At 39.7% G+C, this 21,640-nt stretch overlaps 1 protein-coding gene across 3 annotated transcripts in view; it reads left to right on the forward strand.

Moving 5' to 3' along the window:
- Nucleotides 1-20,880, forward strand: part of zbtb7c (zinc finger and BTB domain containing 7C) — a 34,008-nt gene extending 13,128 nt beyond the window's left edge. For 2 of the 3 annotated variants that reach the window (XM_088356080.1, XM_088356078.1), the window contains 3 exons: nt 15,468-16,117; nt 16,305-16,975; nt 19,805-20,880. In XM_088356080.1, coding sequence (XP_088212206.1) covers nt 15,476-16,117; nt 16,305-16,975; nt 19,805-20,303 — 1,812 coding nt within the window. In that variant the 5' untranslated portion in view covers nt 15,468-15,475 and the 3' untranslated portion in view covers nt 20,304-20,880. Of the gene's footprint in view, nt 1-1,561; nt 1,871-15,467; nt 16,118-16,304; nt 16,976-19,804 lie in introns of those variants that run through there. The other variant, XM_088356077.1, reaches the window with a different exon arrangement.
- The last annotated feature ends 760 nt before the right edge of the window (nt 20,881-21,640 follow it).

The following is a 21,640-nucleotide window of genomic DNA, read 5'->3' on the forward strand; positions in this document are numbered from 1 at the left end:
CACAAGGATACAGAATACAGACTATTGCAAACTACAGACTATTATTACACCATCCCCTGATCTAAAACCTACATAACAACAAGGAAAAACTCAAAAACCTCAACATGAGGAAAATAAAGAAACCTTGAGAAGGGACCTCACATTCCAGAATGACCAGGCTGCAACGGATGTTGCAATAACAAATAATACACAGATATTGTCAACGTGAAATATAGGTAATTCATAAGGTATAGATTACAAAGGGGGCAATTAAATCAGAAAGATAAGATCTGGCAAGAAATCGGGGTAATCAAACTTTCTTGTCCTAGGTAAAAGCCTCGCTGCAGCATTTTATACCAGCAGCAAACTTTTCCTGCTAGACCTGGGGAGACCGGAAAGCAGTCTTGCCTTAACTTCTAAAAAAAAAGTTCATGCGTACTACTAACCAAACCTTCCTAAATTTATAAAAGAGTTGTCAAGCAGTTCTCTGCACTGACACAAGTTAATACCAGGCAATAAACATTAATATGTCCAAATAATAATAAACCGTCAAACTTCCATCGGCATTTACCTCAACAAAATGGGTTATTGGTCAATGCACTTTTCCTCAAATGGCACTGGCAAAAAAAAATATGTGGACATGGAGTGCAGGGTTTTCCAGGAAAAATTTAATGAAAATGTGTTATTCACCAAAGTGACAATTGGGGCAAGCATTTCTTTTTCATAGGTGCCACTGGAGTTTCTTTAAGTGTGTGATAATTGTGGTGAGTTGGTTTGGATGTAAAGCTAGATCTACTTGTAAAAACAAATTCTTAACACATTCAATGCCAACCATAAAATTCATCTTTTCCCATTTTCTCTGAATAAATTTGTTTTGTACCGGTACTTAGAAAGGATCCCTTATCATTCATCCATGATTTAAATTTGTAGGGTAGGCTACAAATGATAAAACATAATACTGAAAAACAAAGCTTAATATTTAGTGAGCTTGGCATGACTTTGTAAGATAACATCAGGTTCATTTTCTCAACGTTCTTTGCTTGCAAAGCAAATAGAGCTACAGTGGGTACTTTGCAAGTGGCGTCCGGCTTAAGCGAGATTTAGTGGACATATTTAAAACTTCATGTCATTGTTTGATGTGAAAGAGCTCATTTTCTCTTTTGATTCCCTCAGCATCGTCTCGTGGGCCGCACAAAATGACGTGGCGGGTCACATTCGGCCCTCGGGACATGAGTTTTACATATGTGGTCAATGCCGTTAGACTTCCCAGCCCAGCTCAATAGTTATCCTGACTCTCAGTCCGACTTCTGATTTTTTTTTTTTCTTCCTCCCCCCTCAGCCTACTCCCTCCATCTCCCTGAACAACCCCTCGGAGTTCCTCTTGCCCCCGGTCCCCTCGAACATGACTAAAAATTCATTTTTGTCTGACCTAAATCAGAGGGTGTCTGCGCCACGGGGCTTATTACACGGTGCACATACACTTGTGTTGTGGAGGAGGATGGGGTATTATTATCTTGCAGCTACCCACCCTGCTATAAAAACTAGCGGTGCGACATCTCCGCAGCGCAGTGCTGCTGCTCGGCCCTCCCCTTCTTTTCCTTTCCTCGGCGCTCTTTTTACACATTTACTCACACTCACAAACGCAACCTGAGTCCCATGCTTGCCTTCAGCGACTCTTCACCCGCTCATCCGCAGGCCTGAACAACCTGCACTACCTTAACTTCGGCTTCGCTTTGGATTCTTATTGGTTTTTTTTTTATCATCAAACATTTTTTGTGAATGGGAACCTGAGACCGATTGATTGAAAGACCGAAAAGGGAGGAAATGCTGAGAGGTCACGAAAAGGCCGCCAGAAGTTTGAGCTAGTCGGGGTTGGAGGAAGACAAACCGGGTAAGGCCAATCAAAAGTCGGAGTTTGTTTGTCTTATTTTATTTTATTTTTTTAATTCATGGTGTGATTGTGTGATTGTGTGATTGTTGGCGTAAACAAACGTGGTGAGAAACACACGTGTGCCCCAAGAAATGTCTACTTACATACCTCTCAACCTCAGCTCCCCCTATTAGTCATAACAATTCCCCTTATTAAGCGATAATCAACCTTTTACAATTACAACACAGAGCAGCAAGACAGACCTTGTAAAATAAAAACAAAAGTAATTTGTGTGAAAGAGTTCATTTATTTTACCAAGTCAACAACACTAACAGTTATTTCAGCATCTTCCGTAGTTCTTCCCACTCTTGCAGTAAGTGTAGTGTTGCTTTTTCATACCTGTCAACCTCAGTCGATTGATCCGCTTATTAATATTTGCAATTCCCTTTATTAAGGGATAATAAACCTTACAAACACAATGTGACACCTATTTACTCACAGCAAGACAGACTACAAAAAACACTGCTACAATACTAACAATCTACTGTTACTTTGTAGAATAATACCAGTGACTGAGACGATCCGGATCAGAGCTGAAATGAGCAAAATGAGATCGGTCTACCAATTTAAAAAAAAAAAAAAGTTTCCTTATCAATATTGTTGTATGGCGTAAACAATTGGCACAATGATCCAAAAAAATGTATAAGATATGAGGAATTTGTGTAATTTGAGGGTTGTGTATTTGGTTTATTCATCTATTTTGTAGTTTTTGTAAGCATATCCATCTATTTAAAATGTTTTCTATATTTTATTTTATTTCTTTTTGTTTTTCTATGTTTATTTGCGATTTTTTCCTTTGTAATCTGTTCTATTTGTATTTTGTATTGAATCTGAAATAAGTTATTGGTATTTTCAAAATTATTTTCATACTCAGTAACTTTGATTACTTTTGCAAAATTTTAAACTAAAATATCTGATTTATTCTTTCATTTTGTAGCATTTATGTATATATAACAAGTTGTTAGTTGGTTTTTGTTTTGTTTTTCGTACAAAAATTGTCGTACATTGTATACAATGATTAAAAAAAACATATACAATAAGAATAAAAACAGTTGACAGGTTTGTACTTAGTTAAGTCCATGCTGCCTAGTCGCAGGCAAATATATTTGTTTTTTTCTCTTTCTTTTGTTGACATTAATTTGTATTTGTTTCTTTTGGTACTACTATTCTTTATTTTTGCTATAGTTGTACTTTCTCCCTGACTCATTAGATGTAAATAATCCCCATATCCGTATCATTACCATAGTGATGAAAGGATTATGCATTCACTCAATGTTGATTGTCAAAACTATCACTCATGAAGCATAAAACGGAAAGGATTTGAGAAGACTTTCCTTTTTCTTGGCTATAAATATAAAACTCCAATGTTGACAGCCATAATCCATCTAAACTGCTTTAATGCATCAATGGAGCTTTATCTTTTTCTGCAAATGTGTATTTTTGATGAGTCGTATTTATAAAGCTGTATTGGATTGCAAATGCTAGCATGTGATTAGCGACTTTTTAACATTGTGTACCTAAAACATCAGATGACGAAGGGGCCGGGCCACAAGAAAAATAAATGATTGATTGATTGATTGATTGATTGATTGATTGATTGATTGATTGATTGATTAATTGATTGAATTTCTCAAAACCAATACATTGGAAATACATTAGGAACAAAGATAATGTAGGCTCATCCAATTTTTTTTCCTCATATCTTATGTATTTATGAATAATTATGCTTGCAAGCAAATACATTTCATACAAGGTTGTTTTATTTATAGAAAATTTAATAAAATTGTTTTTGAAACAATTCAAATTAAAGTAAAGTTATTTAGGTCCTCTTTATTAAGCACTAAATGTGCATAGAAAAACTCAATATACAATAGCGATAGCTCAGAAGTGTGTATTGTTTCCTGGAATCTAAAAGATAAGAAAAATAGTATGTACTGTAAATAAAAATATAGCAAGCTATACGTCACATTGGCCTTGAAAACAGTCCAAAATGGGATAAGTTTATAGTTTAGTAGACACTCAAAAAAGGAGAGAAGACATCAATACATGTCAGACTTGCTGACAATATCTGTGTCTTGTTTGTTATTGCAACATCTGTTGCAGCCTGGTTGTCCTGGAAAGGGGATTACCTCATGTGCGGTCCCTTCTCAATGTTTCTTCATTTTCCTTATGTTGAGGTTTTTGAGTTTTCCATGTCCTCATGTAGGTTTTAGATTAGGGGATGGTGTAATAATAGTCTTTTTTGCAATCATCTGTGGTCTGTGCAGCCCTTTGAGACTCCTTCTGATTAAGGGCTATTCAAATAATCATGACTTGACTTGACTTGCAAGTAAAACAGAATTGGACTGTGCATAAAAACCCTTACAATGCCAAATTCAAAATCTGTTGTAAATGTCACCCTCTCCTAGGTTACAAAAAGCAGATCCGCTCTAAAGGGTGTGATCACCAAAGTACAGTGCATAGTGCATCCAATCTCTTTTGCAGGTGACCAATAATAAAAACAGAATCAAACGATTACAGCATAGGACACTGAGGAGATGAGTGGCAGTTTAATAAGTAGTACTTTTTTGACCATTATCTATTTTATCATATCTTTAACAATTCCCTTTGACGAGTAGGGATCATGAGCCTGAATGTGGTGACTCTAATATTTGTATAGAATCAACCACTGTTTCACAGACGAATTAGTTTCTCATTGGTTATAATTCAGGTTTTTTGGAAGCCAATTGAACATGTTTAAAAGTATTTAGAATTTATTAGAGTATGTGTTACTAAACCCAAAACGAGACCCAAAATGTCCCTTTTACACCTAACCAAGATATGATCGACAGCAATCGGTAACTCCTCTACAGCAGCCAAAACGTTCTTATAATAAGGTGTGGCGACCAACTTCAACTTTTGCCTGGTAATGAACGATTTCCTGCATGGGCCTGACAGCGTTTTGTCATTCAAAACAAAACCAAAAAAAGCGTCTGCGGATGATTTGTGGGACCTGGCCGGCCAGTGTCAGGACCTCGTGCTGGTGATGAGGAAGAGGAGGTGGAGGTGACAAGCAGAGGAGGCGAGGGGGAGTTTTAATAAGTTATGCTGTCACCAAGAAGCTTACGCTGTTGTTTTTGGCTGATCGTAAGGTGGTGCCCTGAAAGACCTGAAAAGTGTGAAATAATAACACTGGAAAATAAAATACAAAATGAATTAATGATTACTTGAACTTTTCCCTAAATTGCTCTGGTACAAGCATCATTTTTTGGCGTTCCAAAAAGATCCTGCAATAGTCAAAACCTGCACAGTTTGTTTATTTTTCCATCCATCCATCCATTTTTTGCACGGCTTATCCTCAGTAGGGTCACGGGGGTGCCGGAGCCCATCCCAGCTATCTTCGGGCAGTGGGCAGGGGACACCCTGGACTGGTTGCCAGGCACTTGCAAGGCACACAGAGACAGACAACTCATCGACACCAAGGGACAATTCGGACCGGCCATTTAAACTGACATGTTTTTGGAATGTGGGAGAAAACCGGAGGGCCCGGAGAAAACCCACGCAGGCACGGGGAGAACATGCAAACTCCGCACAGGAAGGCTGGTACCTGGATTTGATCCAATGACCTCAGAACTGTGTCGTGGACACGCCAACCACTCATTTAGTTAGTTAGTCAGTCAGTCAGTCGGTCGGTCGGTCGGTTGGTCGGTCGGTCGGTCGGTCGGTCGGTCGGTCGGTCGGTCGGTCGGTCGGTCGCTCGGTCGGTCGGTCGCTCGGTCGCTCGGTCGCTCGGTCGGTCGGTCGGTTGGTTGGTTAGTTAGTTAGTTAGTAAATGTTTCATGAAATGTTTTGATGCACTAAAATAAACTCCTTTTCCATGTTTTGGGGGTTTGGGTTGGCATCTGGACTGTATTGAAAACAGTCCTTTTCTGGTTTCATCTCAGAATAAATGAAAATAGCCAGCATGCACTTGACACTACTGAAATTATAATTTGACAGTAGAGAAATTATCAGTTAAAAAAAGTTAATTAAGTCAAGTCGAGTCATGATTATTTGTATGATAGATGTATAGATTTAGATTTGATTAGATAGGTGGACAAACAGACACAGAGGCATACTTCAAACTTCCTCTCATCCATACAAAAAAACTGTGGGTGTAATTTCATTTTTTTTTTTTTTTTTGGTACACTTATTATTTAACCATAGGTATTTTGCCAAAAAAACAACAGCATGTTTAACAAATGTAAAAAAAAAAGAAAAAAAAAGAAATGCAAGTAACTTTTGTTAACGTACACCCGGAAATGCATTTTCAAAATAAAATTAATACAGGGTAGGGATTGAAATAATAGACTTCTGAAGTAAGATTTGTGACAAACCTTCATGAAATAATCTCATTTTATATTCAATAAAAATTACCAAAAAAAGTATCGATTGGAAAAAAAGAATGCTAATTGACTCTAAATTGCACGAGAAGGCGCCAAAGCATTTTTCTTAGACAAAGCTCCAGCCTGACACAAGGAAGCTCCTCCTCTTACTTCAACATAGTTCTGTAGTCCATGATAGTGCAAAGGCACTATTTTCATTAGCTTGTCTAACGATCCATGCATCCATCCATTGTCTGCACCGCTTATACTCTGTAGGGTCGAGGGGGTGCTGGAGCCCATCCCAGCTATCTTTGGGGGCAGGGGACACCCTGAACTGGTTGCCAGCCAGTCACAGGGCACACAGAGACAGACAACTCCCTAGGGATAATTTGGACTAGCCAATTAGCCCGACTTGCATGTTTTTGGAATGTGGGAGGAGGAAACCCATACAAGCAAGGGGAGAACATGCAAACTCCACACAGGAAGGTTTGATCTCATGACCTCAGAACTGTGCTGCACACGTGCTAACCACTACGCTGCCGTGGTGCCCCTGTCTAAATATAACTATCGCATATTAGCATCAATTTGTTACTAAAAACACAAATGAAAAAGAAAAGAAAAGAATTACTGCCACTGAGCTAAATATTCTGGGCACTTATGCTAATAGGCCTTAGTATATTTTTTCACTGGCTAGTTTATTCTGTTTTTAAAATTGGACAGGATTTCATTTTGTTCTTTTGATGGTTTTACTTCACTGTTCTTCGTTGTTTTGAATATTATACACTGATTACATCATTCTCACCATCGGCTAATCACTTTGCTGTTCTTGGAATCTGGACACACTTTTGGACGCATCCCAGTTTTGTAATCTTGGAGATTTCATAAAAAGAAAGGACTTTTGAAACAGGTTGGAATTGTTTATCTTAGGGTTTGGTCCTCTCCTGTTCTCCTTGCAAGTTCAAAATCTATTGATGTCTTCATTCCTTATTTGAATGTCTACCAAAGCAGTGGTCAGCGACCGGTACCCAGCCTATGGGTAGTTTGGTACAAGGCCCAACAAAATTATAAATTAGTTCAATTGTTTTTGACCTATTGTTGTTTTACTGAAACTGCTCATTCCAGACTGAACTTGAAGTGGTTCGTCTGGATTAAAACCAGTATAAACATTCATGACGCATTCATCGATAGGCAACAGGGGAGGAGGAATCAACAACCATTACAGTCGAATGGAGGGGAAGTGAGGTTTTGGATGTAAGTCATATTTGGAGGGACAACGCTCAGCCGGTAACATCCATGAGTACTTCCGCAAACATGAGTGCATTGCCTGTGACGTCACGTGTACTCTTCTCCGCATGCCGGCCACTTGTGGCGTTCACACCGGAGATCACGTACAAGTCGCATTTAGTTGGAAGTGCGAACGATCTCACAAAAACATCGGATTTCACCAAAAATCGGAATTGAGCGTTGAGCTCTGCAGCATGAACCTAGCCTAAATGTTTAATATGACTACACAGTCAATTTACAGTCATTATTATTATTAATGTTGTTATGATCATAAAGGATATAATTGCTATTGTCTTCTTTAGTACAATTTTAGAAAAAGTAAAAACATGTTTAATGCCACCCATGGTCCGGGTGAAATTATTGTCCAACAATGAACCAGCTACCTTGAACCCGTTACTTAAATCCCCTCCACGTAAGTATGCGTCTGCCTGTCTCTGCTAAGGTGCATTTACATTGTCAGAAACTTCTGTCAGGCTCTACCATGTTTCACCAATTAAATGTAGTAACTTCAGCGGGGGGGAAAATTGCAAATGTTGAAATTACGGTTACAATGTTGCTATGCCAACTTTACTGTTTTATTTGGAAGTAGTACCACGATTGGCTCTATGATGCCAGCTCCATTGTATAGATGCACAAAACCCGACTGTTGAACCCATTCCCAACCAAACAGTGTCTTTGATCCAACATTCTTCTTTGAAAAATATTTTCACATTCAATATGTTTACATATACTAATATAAAGCCTATACACAGTAGTTATGGCTTAGGAATGCTCGGCCTTATGCAAGATTCTCACATGGACCTCATGCAGTGACCCAAACAACCACTAGATGGCACTTGTGAGCAGGGTACCTTTGATTTATGTCATTATTATTTCAATTATTACTAAAGTAATTAAATTTACCTTGATTAATTTAATCTATTTTTTGAATGTAATTTATAGTTTGTAGGATGATTTAATGATTATTCAGTACTCGAGTAGTTTTTTCACCCAATACTTTTTATTTTTTCTCAATATTTCGATGACTACTATTTACTTCTACTTAAGTCATATCATTCTGAAGTAACAATACTTTTACTACTCACCTGTGGGTAAACAATAAACGTATCACTATTGTCCCCTTGTTTTCACGTTTTCTAAATTGTGAAAAGCAATTTCACTGGAAAACGAACTCGAGTTCCAGGAAGCATTTTTTGATTTCAGTGGTGGTGGTGATTAAAAAAAGACGAGTCGCCGCCCTGGTGGCTAAAGGCATTTGAAGGGCGTTTGGCTGCAGAAATGTCATTAAGAGTGGGGAATCCGCGGCCAAGCCTCCCCACCCTTCGTCCTTGTGGCACATCCTCCTCAGATCGTCTCCACGTTGTAATTTGGGGCTGGCCACAGCAAACCGGAGCAGGGACGGGGCGTTGGGGGATGGGGTCGGGTTCGGGGTTGGGATTGGGGACGGTCAGGGGGTAGTATGATGATGGACTGGGAGCAAACCAAATGTTGCGCCTCCCTGTGGGGTTGGCTGGCTGGCTCTGGGTTTTTTTTTATTGTTTGCCTTGGCGGAGGCCTTGCAAGGAGGGGCCTTCCTCTGCTGTTTGTGCAACCTGTTAGGGGACTTCTCATGGCACCTTTTACCCACGCTCCTTTCACTTTAAGGTTTTTTGTTTTTTTTAGTCAAATCAAATCTGTAATGCACTTTCAGGCAAAAAAATGCCACTGTATAAAAACATAGCATACAATCCCCACTAATATGAGAAAGTGGGTCTTGAGCCTCCTCTTAAAAATATCAACGGTCCCTGCAGACCTGATGTCCTCCTGCAGACTATTCCATAGGTGAGGACCAAAGTGGCTGAATGGTGCTTCACCCTAGGTTTTGGTCCTCACCCTGGGAACGGTCAACAATCCCCTGCCAGAAGACCTCAGGGACTGCAAGGGCTGATATGATAAAAGCAAATCAGACAGATAGGATGACCCTAGACTGTTAAGACATATAAAAACCGGTAAAATCACCTTAAAATTGATCCTGAAATGCACAGGGAGCCAATGGAGTGACTTTAAAACATGTGTAATGGGATCCCTCCCCCCGGTCCCCGTAAGCACCCATCCACTCATGGGCGTCCGGCAGACATTTTATATAATAAATTCGCACGTTAATAAAGTAATGAGTGAATAGTATCTTATCAGGGATGTTTGGTTCGTTCATGGATTACATTTTCATGTATTTTATATATTTTTTATATTGCATTCTGTATGGATTGTTATCAAATAGTTGGAATTTTCAAAATATTACATTTCCGCAAATACTTTATTTATTTATTTCTGTTGTCATTTTTATGGAAGCTTATGTTTATTTTTTGTCAATTGTATTTGTTTTTGTTTTAAGATGATTTTTCATGTTTTTATTTGTCTGTTTTTCAATTTTTTGGGGTGTATTGAGTGTGAAATGAGTCAAAATATTACATTTACTCGGTAACTTGGTTTACTTTTGCAAAATCCATAACCAAAATACTTCATTTTTTATTATTTTCTTATGTTTTAGTTTTTATGTAAGCATAGCTATGTATTGGAATTTTTTAAATGCTAGTTCTTTTTTTCTTTCTTTTTTTATGTGTTTATTTATATTTCCAAAGTATTACATTTCCTCAATTACTTTGATTACTTTTGAAATTCTAAACTAAAAAAAAATGTTTATTTGTATATTTTGAAGTTTTTAAGTTAGAACATGTATGTATTCAAAATGTTTTGTTAATCTTATTAATGATTTTAACTTAAATACTTGGTTTGTACATATATTTTGTGGTTTTTATGTAAGCAAAAAAAAAAAAAACAAGACAACACGAAAAATCATCATAAATAAAAAAGATTGATCAAATAATTAAAAAAGAAAAACACAAAAAAGTATATAAAACAAAGGAAATACAATAAATATAATTACCAACAATTTTGAAACACTTTGAATACTATGTATGTAATATATTCATAAAACATTTCAATACATAGTATTTAAAGTATTGAAAATGTTGTTGTTTTTTAATTCTAAGGTCTTTTATTGCATGACTTTGTTGGAGATTTTTTACCTGCACATGGTATTCTCATTATTATTATTATTATTATTAGTAGTAGTAGTAGTAGTAGTAGTAGTAGTACTAGTAGCAGTAGTAATAATAGTCTTAGTAGTGGTAGTGGTAGTATCAGTATTAGTAGTAGCATTAGCATTACCATTAGCATTAACCTTAGTATCAGTATTATTATCAGTATTAGTATTAGCATTGGCATTAGCATTAGTATTAACCTCTTTGTGATTAAGGGCTATACAAATAAACATGACTTCACTTGACTATTAGTATTAGCATTAGCATTTGTATTATTCATATTACTTCAGCCTTCTTATTACCATTCTTATTATTTTTTTTCTCTTAAATAAAACTTGTTTTTAGTTGACTTTTAGTCAAGTGGTTTAATGTACGCATTTGTGATCTTGTAAGTAAGACTTTTTTTTAGCGTAATATTTCTATGTATGTTTACACTACAGGACTGTGTACTTTATTGGTTTTATCTTATATCGCTTTTTTACTGAAGTCCATCCATCCATTATCTGCACCACTTATCCTCAGTAGGGTGCTGGAGACCATCCCAGCTGTCTTCGGGTAGTGGGCAGGGGAGACCTTGAACTGGTTGCCAGCCAATCACAGGGCACACAGAGACAGACAACTAACTCGCTCATTCACACCTAGGGACAATTCTCGACCGGCCAATTAACCTGACATGCATGTTTGTGGAATGTGGGAGGAGACCGGAGTGCCCGGAGGATACCCCTGCAAGCACTGGGAGAACATGCAAACTCTGCACAGGAAGGTTCGATCTCATGTGCTAACCACTGCGCTGCTGTGCTGCCCGTTATTCCTTTTCTTATTTATTTTTCTTATTTCAATAACTCCGATCATTTGACTGAAACGTCAAGCTTCTTGTGCTTCAGGTGCCTTACCCCAGTTACCCCGGACATAACAAATCCATCATAATGGTCCGGTCCATGGACAGTTGCTCTCGAGTAGTACTTTTTCCCACGGTATGTTTGCACAGGCCCGAGGGCTTGTTCTTATCCAGTTGAGCCATTTCCTCCTGGACCTGTTCGTCACTCCATCAATGGTGTCAACATAGTAACCGTTCCCTAGCAACAAAACAATCAAAATAAGACGTAGGTGTGAACGTGCAGGTAAGCTGAGGGACTCTCGGATTGTTTGCAAGAATAGAATGACTGATACTATGAGATTACCAATACAGGGCTTTGGTTCCAAATTAGGACCCGAGTAAAAAACGGCCAAGTATAAACAATTATTTATTTATTTATTTATTTATTAATGTATTTATTGCACGCCTGCCGAGAAATTTGTTACAGGAACTTTGTATCGCAACGAAAATCTGACCTCTTTTGTGGTTCTCTTACCGATGCACTCCAATCAAATGGGTCATCTTTCTTTTTAATACGAAAAAAGAAATAAAAGAGTGGCTTTAAATCAGGGGTGTCAAACTCATTTTAACTCGGGGGCCACACGATAGAACAAACATTCTGTCGGGGGCCGGACTAGTAGATTAAAGAGAAAGAAAAAGAGAGATAAAGAAATAAGAGAAAGAGGGAGGGAAAAGAAGAGAGAGGGCGGGACAAAGAAAGAGAGAGAGGGAGAGAGCGTAAGAAACAAAAGAGATAAAAAGAGAAGTCGTGAGAAAGGAGGAAAAGAAAGGGAGAGGAAGAAAGAAATCCAAAGAGAAATAGAAAGACAGAAGGAGAGAAAAGAGAAAAAAAGCACAAAGGGTATGAAGAGAGAAAGAGAAAAGAGAAGAAAGGGGAAAAGGAGGTTAGAGCAAAATAGGTTAAAAAGACACACTGAGAGAAAGAGACAAAGAGCAACAAAGGAAGAGAAAAAGAGAGACACATAGAGTGAAAGAGACAGAGACAGAGAGTGGGAGAAAAGGGGTGGAGAAGAGAGAGAGAGAGAGAGAGAGAGAGAGAGAGAGAGAGAGAGAGAGAGAGAGAGAGAGAGAGAGAGAGAGAGAGAGAGAGAGAGAGAGAGAGAGAGAGAGAGAGAGAGAGAGAGAGAGAGAGAGAGAGAGAGAGAAGAACTACAGGTACAGTGTCTTTGTTCGAGGCACCTGGCTTTGGCAACATCAAGTTGACATATTTCAACCTGCAGCTTGTTTTTCTCTTGCGCTTCTCTGAGTGTTGTCTCGCGGGCCAATTTCAGCCCCTCAGTGGGCCTGATCTGGCCCGTGGGCCGCCTGTTTGACACCTGTGCTTTAAATGAACAAATAAATCAAAGAGACAGTGTGTAATGTTTGTATAAGGAACGTAATTCATTAAAAAAAACAATAATTAAAAAATCATTGATTTAAATAATAAACAAAAAAACACAAACTGTCAAATAAACATGCATTTCCGTATTGTATGTCGAGAAAATTGCAATTATTTTACATAACATGTGCCTCACCTGAAGTGAGCTGAGATAATTGTCTGCCATCATGCTGTTACGGGTACCCAAAAATCTAAAAAAGGCAAAAAAATGAGTCGTAAAATGGTGCGTTTTGGTCACTTTGAATCTCTTTCAGTTGCAGTACTCCTTACAGCGACATCTAGTGGTCAAATAATACATGATTTCCCTTTAAAATTGCTGTAATTATAACATTGTCATCCAGAGATCAATAAGTGAACGAAAGCGGGGTTTTTTTGTGTTTGTTTTAAATCCGCTTACTTGGAAACTTTCAACGGCAAGTTCGGAAGAAAACTTTGACTTTTGGGATTGTATTCGAAATTGTCTTGAAGATGCAGAAGAAATACGCATAATTCTTACTTAAACACAAAGTATTTATGCGGAAACAGAAGAGCGTGTCGAGGCTTTTTGCGCACTGACCGCTACATCTCTCATTGAGCGTCTTCTCAAATACTGTCATCAAAAAGCCTCAAAGTGTATTTTTACAAAATGGTGGTTGTTGAATGACTGTGTTTCGTGTTGTCCTTCTTGTAAAACGACCATTTGGGTTCTTCTTCTGTCATTCTTAAACATTCTTTCATCTCATTTGATGTGCTAACAGGAAGTTAACAAAAAGGATGACGGCAAGTTGGATTTTTTAAAACTTTTTTATTAAAATGAGAAATTTTAAAAGACAGTATAATACTTGGATTAAATGAATTTTGGTGCTGTTCTGCTGTGGCTACTCAATGTATAGCAACAGTATACAGTGAAGAAAATAAGCATTTGAACACCCTGCTAATTTGCTATTTCTCCCACTTAGAAATCATGGAGTGGTTTGAAATTTTCATCGTAGCTCCATGTCTACTATGAGAGAGATAAACTAAAAATAAAAATCCAGAAATTACAATGCATGATTTTTTCAACCAATTATTTGTGTGATATAGCTGCAAATAAGTGTTTGAACACCTGATAAAATGAATGTTAATATTTGGTGACGTAGCCTTTCTTTGCAGTTACAGAGGTCAAACTTTTCCTGTAGTCTTTCACCAGGTTTGCACACACTGCTGGAGGGATCTTGGCCCACACTTCCACATAGATCTTTTCTAGATCAGTTAGGTTTCTGGGATGTCACTGAGAATACGGAGTTTGAGCTCCCAAGATTTTCGATTGGGTTCAGGTCTGGAGACTGGCTGGGCCATGCTGGAACCTTGATATGCTTTTTACAGAGCCATTCTTTGGTTTTCCTGGCTGTGTGCTTCGAGTCGTTGTCGTGTTTGAAGATGCAGCCACGAACCATCTTCAATGCTCTGACTGATGGATGGAGGTTGTTCCCCAAAATCTCCCAATACACGGCCCCAGTCATCCTCTCTTTAATGCAGTGCACTCGTCCTGTCCCATGTACAGAAAAACATCCCCAAATTATGATGCTATCACCCCCTGCTCAATATGTAAATCTATATTGTTTTTTTAAGCAATAGCCTGCATTATTAGGCGCCTCCTGGTGGTAAAAAAATCATGAATTAAAAAAAAAAAAGAATGAAGGAATTTAGTACTAGGAGGCAGTAAATTACACAGACGGTCCCTTCATGAAATGAAATGAAATGATCTGCATTTATATAGCGCTTTTCAAGTCAATGACTTCCCAAAGCGCTTTACAGTGTGCTTCACATTTCCCAATAGCGGCCTTGTATTGCAGCCTTGTAAGACGCTAACCTGCTTATTGGGGGTATTAGGGGTTCAGTGTCTTACCCAAGGACACTTCGACATGTAACACGGACAAGCCGGGATTCAAACTGGGATCCCTTGATCCCAAGACGAGCGTTCTACCTCCTGAGCTACTGCCGCCCCCAAGCTTACACAATGTAATGAAATCTGATGGATATGTTGAAAACTGTTGGTGTGACTAATTTTTGTGGGTTATAACTGGCACAGTGGCCAAAACATTCTGAAATAAAATTAAACTGCAGGATTATCTATCCATAGCAGGGAACTACAACCACACTCAATATTATGGGCATTGGTAATACAGTGGCCTCTCTACATGCGAGATTAATTCGTTTCCAGATCGAGCATGTATCAAGAGTTTCTCGTTTCTTGAGGTCATTTTCCCCCTAAGAAATAACTAAAAACCCCAAAAATCTGTTCAAAGCCTCCCAAATTCATCCAAGTCAACCCTAAATAGTTATAAAACACATCTTCTTGATCATTTACAGGACATTCAAAGAAACGCAGGTGCTACGGGGACGAAATGATGCCGGTGGTCTTAAGGACTCGGCCCGCTTGGAGTAGCTAGAAAGCTCTGGAATTCTCGTAACATGTATTTTCTCAAGATTTTTCCCCAAAAGACATATTGGATCTCGAATTTCTTGTAACTACAGTAGCTCGTATGTAGAGGGGCCACTGTATCATGACATTGCGTAATAGCAGTTTAATTACATCCCTACAAATGGATTTACTAGTTTAACTTACTACCCACAGAGCGGAGAATGGTCCACCACAGAGAGGAAGACCGCATCGGAATCCCCTTCCCCAATCACAGCAGCGATGTCCTGTGCAGCCTCAACGAGCAGCGCCGTGACGGTCTCCTCTGCGACGTGGTTCTCATCGTGCGAGACCAGGAGTACCGGAGCCATCGCTCGGTGCTGGCCGCCTGTAGCCAATATTTCAAGAAGCTCTTCACCGTGGCTAACGGCGAGGACGGGCGACACCAGCACGGCGCTACGCCCATGCCTTCCGCAGCCATCTACGAAATTGACTTTGTGGCCCCTGAGTCGCTAACGGCCATTTTAGAGTTTGCCTACACGTCCACGCTGACAGTGACGGCGTCCAATGTCAGTGAGATCTTGAACGCAGCACAAATGCTGGAGATTCCCTGCATCATTAACGTGTGTCTGGAGATTATGGACAGCAGTGGGAAACAAGGACCACGGTCTGACAGAAGGGAGGAAGAAGTAGAAGAAGACGAGGGAGAAGAAGAATTGGAAGACGGGTTAACGAACAATGATCAGGACGATGATGACGAACGATCGTCGGAGAGCCGCGGGGAGCCTCTCAGGTTGGAAGAGTCAACTCCTCCCAGCACTTCCACCTACCATGAGCGGTCACCCGACGCCATGCGTGGAAAACAGGTAAATCCTAGCCCAAAATGATAATTGGTCCATAAAAACCTGAGTGGACAAAGCTGTTTAATCATCATGCTTACATGCTCATATAACGGCAAGCACAAAGCCAGTACAGTATATAGCATAATGCTACTAATGGCAGTAATTGAAACGTGTTTACTGTTTGATGCTAATATTTTGTGTCCTTTGGTAGGAGAACCTGGAGAACCGTTCCCTGAAGGACTTTTCTATTGAGTCGCTTCTCCAAGACGGCTTGTACCCACGCATCTCTTCTTTGGACAAGAGGGCAACGTTTTCACCACTTCTGCCCAGCTTCTATCCCTCCATGTGGGCTGCAGACTTCCCGTCCTTCCCCCAGCACTTCCTAGAAACCGGGCTCCATCAACACTCTCGGACAGGCAGAGGTTCCCCCAGGGTTTCTGCCCACTACCCACCGCCTGACCCCCCTCCGCCCGGGCCACTAGATCTGGCCGTGAAGCGGGAAATTATCAAAGAGGAAATGAAAGAGGAAGTGCTTCCCAGTCTTCTCCATGGCAACTTCCTGAAAGATTTTGTCACCTCCGGACTTTGCGGCACCATGAACTCCAATCGTCCGGTGCTACCCACAACTCCCACCTTAGGCGTTGTCAAGGATGAGACTGATTTCCGCTCATACCTGAGCTTCTTGAACTCGGCCTCTCAGCTTGGGGCTCTCTTCCCTACCTGGCAGCTGGAGGAGGAGAGGAAGATGAAGCCTAAGTCCTCACAGCAATGTCCTATCTGTAACAAGATCATCCAGGGAGCAGGAAAGCTACCTCGACACATGAGGACCCACACGGGAGAGAAACCCTACATGTGCACTATCTGTGAGGTTCGCTTCACCAGGTGAGTTGAAATTTGAGTGTTTTGAGGACACCGTGAAAGCAGTTCAGGATGTTGCATCAGATGTGAGGAAAATAGCGGGTTTTCCCCTTGTTCTGTTTTGGTAACCCTCTCTTTGAAAAGCATAAAGAGAAAGTAAAATTGACTTCTGACACTACACACAAGTCCATGGATAAAATGGCACCTGCTCAATGAAAACCCCAAGTTCTTCTTTTGTTATGATAGTATACTCTTCTAGAGATAACTGAACTCACTCCAGTAGGTTTGGAGCAAAGGTTTTTGATGTATAGCACACGAGTAGGTGGGTGGTAGATTGGAGAAAAGTTGAAAATTTATAGTCAAATCTTATCAGCATCACTGGGAGAGTAGATTTATGGAAAATATTGTCAAAAAGGAGGAAGTAGATGATGAAGAGGGGCCCCATGGTTAACCTCTGGGAACACGAAAGATAACAGATTTATTGGACTCAAGTTGGACGAACTGAATGAGGTAAGAGAAGTTAGACCATGCAAAAGAGTTCAACAGAGTTTTGGTCATGCAACGAGTCTCCAAATCCAGTCCTCAAATCAGAAACAAAAGGTCGACTCATTGGTAAGCTTTCCAGAAGCCTGCATTCATTATTGTTTGATTTAAATGTGTTGGAGGGAGAACTTGAGAAATTTCTCCAGAACCGGACTTGGAGATCCCTGCTCTAAATCATTAGCAAGAAAACTTGCACATGGCCAATAATTCAGATTCAGATTCAGATCTACTTTATTGTCATTCTAGTACACGTGTATACAGAACGAAATGTCGATACATCTGACCCGCACAGTTTCCTCGAATGTACAGATATAAGTAAAAGTTGTATTGTATTATGGCTACGTATAGTATTTTACCATAGTGCAAGAGGAGTAGCTAACCAGATGTGCAAAATGGGCATTCAGGTTAACAAGTCAGGTAAACAGTAACATTAACACTGTAACAATAACGCTGTAAGTACAATAGTGCAGAGAGCAAATGTGCAAGGAGTGGCAAGCTATAAAGAACTGCCAGTAGTGCAAAAAGTCAGATTAGCAGCCGTTAAGATTTAGGTTAACTATATGTTAGATTGACCATTTAACAGTCTAATGGCCAGGGGGACTAGACTACTGCGGAACCTGGTGGTCCTGCACCGCACACTGCAGTACCTCTTCCCAGAGGCTAGCAGAGTGAACAGTCCATGATGGGGGTGAGAGGGGTCCCCGATAATGTTCTTAGCATGGGATAGGCAGCGCTTCTGGCCAATGTCCTGAATGGAGGGAAGTGTAGGAAGTGTAATTGGAGCAATCCACATGTTTTGGTACAGTTCGGTCTGATTCACAGCTAAATATTTATGAAAAAAATTCAATTAATTAAAAACAGAACCTCATTACTTTGTTTTGTCAAAAACAGAAAGGTAAAATTACTAGATGACCTACATATAAAGCAAACTAAAGTAAGAATCATCTCAAATCAAGAATCAAGAAGTGTGGAAAGCCCCCTTTGCTGGTTTATCTGTGGGTGATTTAGCACCCACCCACAGCTTGGACACATTTTCCGTGACCTGACATCCTCCACTCTTATCACTAATGCACTTTGTTGGTCCGAAAGCTAACAGTGTTGCTTATGTGCCTTTATCTCTTTAACTGCTGCAAATAGTTTCAAAGTAGTAGTTTATTATATCATTTTTGAGGGGTGCCAGAGGATTTGAAATAACATTTAATTTTGAAATAACATTTACTTTTCGCTACAAAAAATAATTTGCAACCAAATCAGTAATGGTACTTTTTAGCTGTGTTAGTCATGATCTGGTTCTGAAACAAAGGATGAAGATTTTCTTGGGTCGTTTACAAATCAGTGTGGTATTGTCTCAACAAAACAAGATGTGATTTCTGTGATTCCTTTGTTCAACCAAACTCTGGCCCAAACTCTGTTGAACTGGTTTGCAACTAACCTATTATGCTTTTCAGTTGATCCAACTAAGTTTCCCGACTTTAGGTGTGCCACAGGGGTCTATACTGAAGCCCATCCTCTTTATCTCAATTCAAGCATACCACCTCAAATCATTGACACACACTGCTCACTCGATATAGAGTTTCGAGCAGTATCGTGTAGACCCATTTATCTACCAAGAGAGCTAACTGTGGTCATTGTGCTTGCTGTTTACATTCCACCGGATGCTAACGTTCCACCGGATGCTAACATTAGCATAGCGCTAAATAAATAGCAGCTTGCACACCCGACGGAGCTTTTATCGTCGCCGGCGACTTTAATCGGGCATGCTTAAGGACTATACTTCCCAAATCCATTCAACACATGGACTGAGCAATTAGGGAAAAAACACTGGACTGTGTGTACGAAAAGATCAAACATCTAGTTGGATCCGCCCATCTCTGTCTGTCCCTCACCCCCTCATACACCCCCCCCCCCCCCCCCCCCCCCCCCCCCCCGGAGGAAAACAAAGCCTATACAACAAAGACAGTTAAAACATCTTCTTTGTTCCTTTATCTCTTTGTTTTCCTTATCCTCACTGTAAAATGTGGAACTGGAGTGCCAAGTCCAATTTCGTTGTCACAATATATCCCATGTTGTAACAATGACAATAAAGGTACATTCTATTCTATTCTATTTTTCAAAGCCCTTGTTCAAGTTCAGTCTGAAACATAGCAGTGTCAGTAAAACAACAATAGCTATGAAACATATTTGAACATATTTTCATTTCTTTGCTTACCGGAACCAAACTATGCACTGCGCGGTACCGGTTAGCAAACCAGAGGTTGCCGGTCACTGCTTTATATAGCTTGCTTTTAACAGTTTTGTTTCGTATTGCAGACAAGACAAGCTGAAAATCCACATGAGGAAGCACACAGGCGAACGGCCGTACATCTGCCTGCACTGCAACTCCAAATTCGTGCACAATTACGACCTCAAGAACCATCTCCGCATCCACACCGGCGTTCGACCCTACCAGTGCGAGCACTGCTACAAAAGCTTCACCCGCTCCGACCACCTGCACCGCCACCTTAAAAGGCAAAGCTGCCGGGTCTCTCGCCCACGCCGGGGACGTAAACCAACCGCCTGGCGGTCCCCGCCCGCCACAGGCTACCTGCGGCCCCCAGGCACGGCACCCACAACGGGGGTCTTGGAAGGGAATGGGTTCAAGTCATATCAGGACAGTGAGGAGAAGGATCTCAATGAGCGCCAGCGAGGGGTCTTTTCTTTTGCCTTGGCGGAGGACGATGTGCTGGCCCCGCCATTTTACACTGCCGCGTCGGACCCCTGGACCATCAGACTGGAGAGGGCCCCGCCCATCCCAGAGACAGCTACATGAATATCGAACACTCCAAGAGACACCAAGAGAAATCATTGAACTTCCTGACTTTTTATTTTTATGGCAAAACAACCACTTTCGTTCATGTCACAATTATCTTGTGAATGTTTACATGCACCTTGGAAGAGCTTTTTTTTCTTGTATTTATTAAAATAGTAATGATTTAAATTGCATAACTCGGCCACATGTTAATGATTGCAATTCCCCTTGTTAAGTGATAATAGACATCACAAACATAACATGGTGCCTATTTACTCACAGCAAGACAGACTAGGTAAAATAAAAACAAAGATCATTTTTGTAAAAGAAATACAACACAAATGATTATTTCAGGATCTTTCTTAGTCCTTTTCCCTACTTGCAGTAAATATATATGTATATATATATATATATATACTGGTATATATTTTGTACATAGGACATTCCAAAAAGTGAATTAAAATGTTCAATTGCTACATGAATGAAACTCAAAATAAATATTCAAATCACAGTGTATCTCCTTACGGACTCCTCTCAATGGCTTTGATATGACTTAAAATTCTGGATTTAAAAAGAGACTATTTTTGTTTTTGTGTGTGTGTTTGCTATTTATGTGTATTTAAAATTGAGGCTTGGCTATATTTTGCTAAATGTTTTATAAAGACTTGAAATGATGAACTTTGTGTGGGAGTTTTATTTAACTGGATAGATACAAGCAAAAAAAAATGGCCCAGCATTGCAAGATTGGATTCGGCTGCTTGGAGTTGTAGGTGGTCCAGAGCTGGAGGGGCCCCATTTGGCCGCCAGAGGGTGTAAGAGATCCTACAAAAGATGTTAATGAATTTTGTTGGTATTGACCGGGGGTGCCTTGACACGAAACTTTGCATAAGACACTCGCGGAGGGCAAAAATACAACTGTGTACATTTTCACGAAAACTGCTGTAGCTATTTCCAAGCCTGTAGGTTAAATACAAACACACGCACACACATATTGAATTATAAAAACCATCTCGTTTTTTTTCTGTATTTATAATTAATATTAAATTTAATGATGGTAAAAATACATAAGAAAACAAATAAAATAAACAAGATGTTTTGTTTTTTTTAAAACACACGGGAAAATCCAGAAAAACACAAATGAAAAAAAAACGATTTTTTTTTTTACAGATGCCCCAATTGTATTTGTTTGAAGTCAATCAAATTTTTTGTACATCCTTTAATCACAAGTCTAAAATGACTGTACAGGCCACAGACTACTACTACAGTTAATAATGTAATGTTTCATTATTGATTATTCAAAACTATTACTTAAAGTGTGTATTATTTGACCAATAGATGTCACTGTTTTACGTCGTGCA

Source organism: Urocampus carinirostris, chromosome 16 (assembly GCF_059441175.1).
Source record: "Urocampus carinirostris isolate Australia breed hairy pipefish chromosome 16, RoL_Ucar_1.0, whole genome shotgun sequence".
Lineage (NCBI taxonomy): Eukaryota > Metazoa > Chordata > Actinopteri > Syngnathiformes > Syngnathidae > Urocampus > Urocampus carinirostris.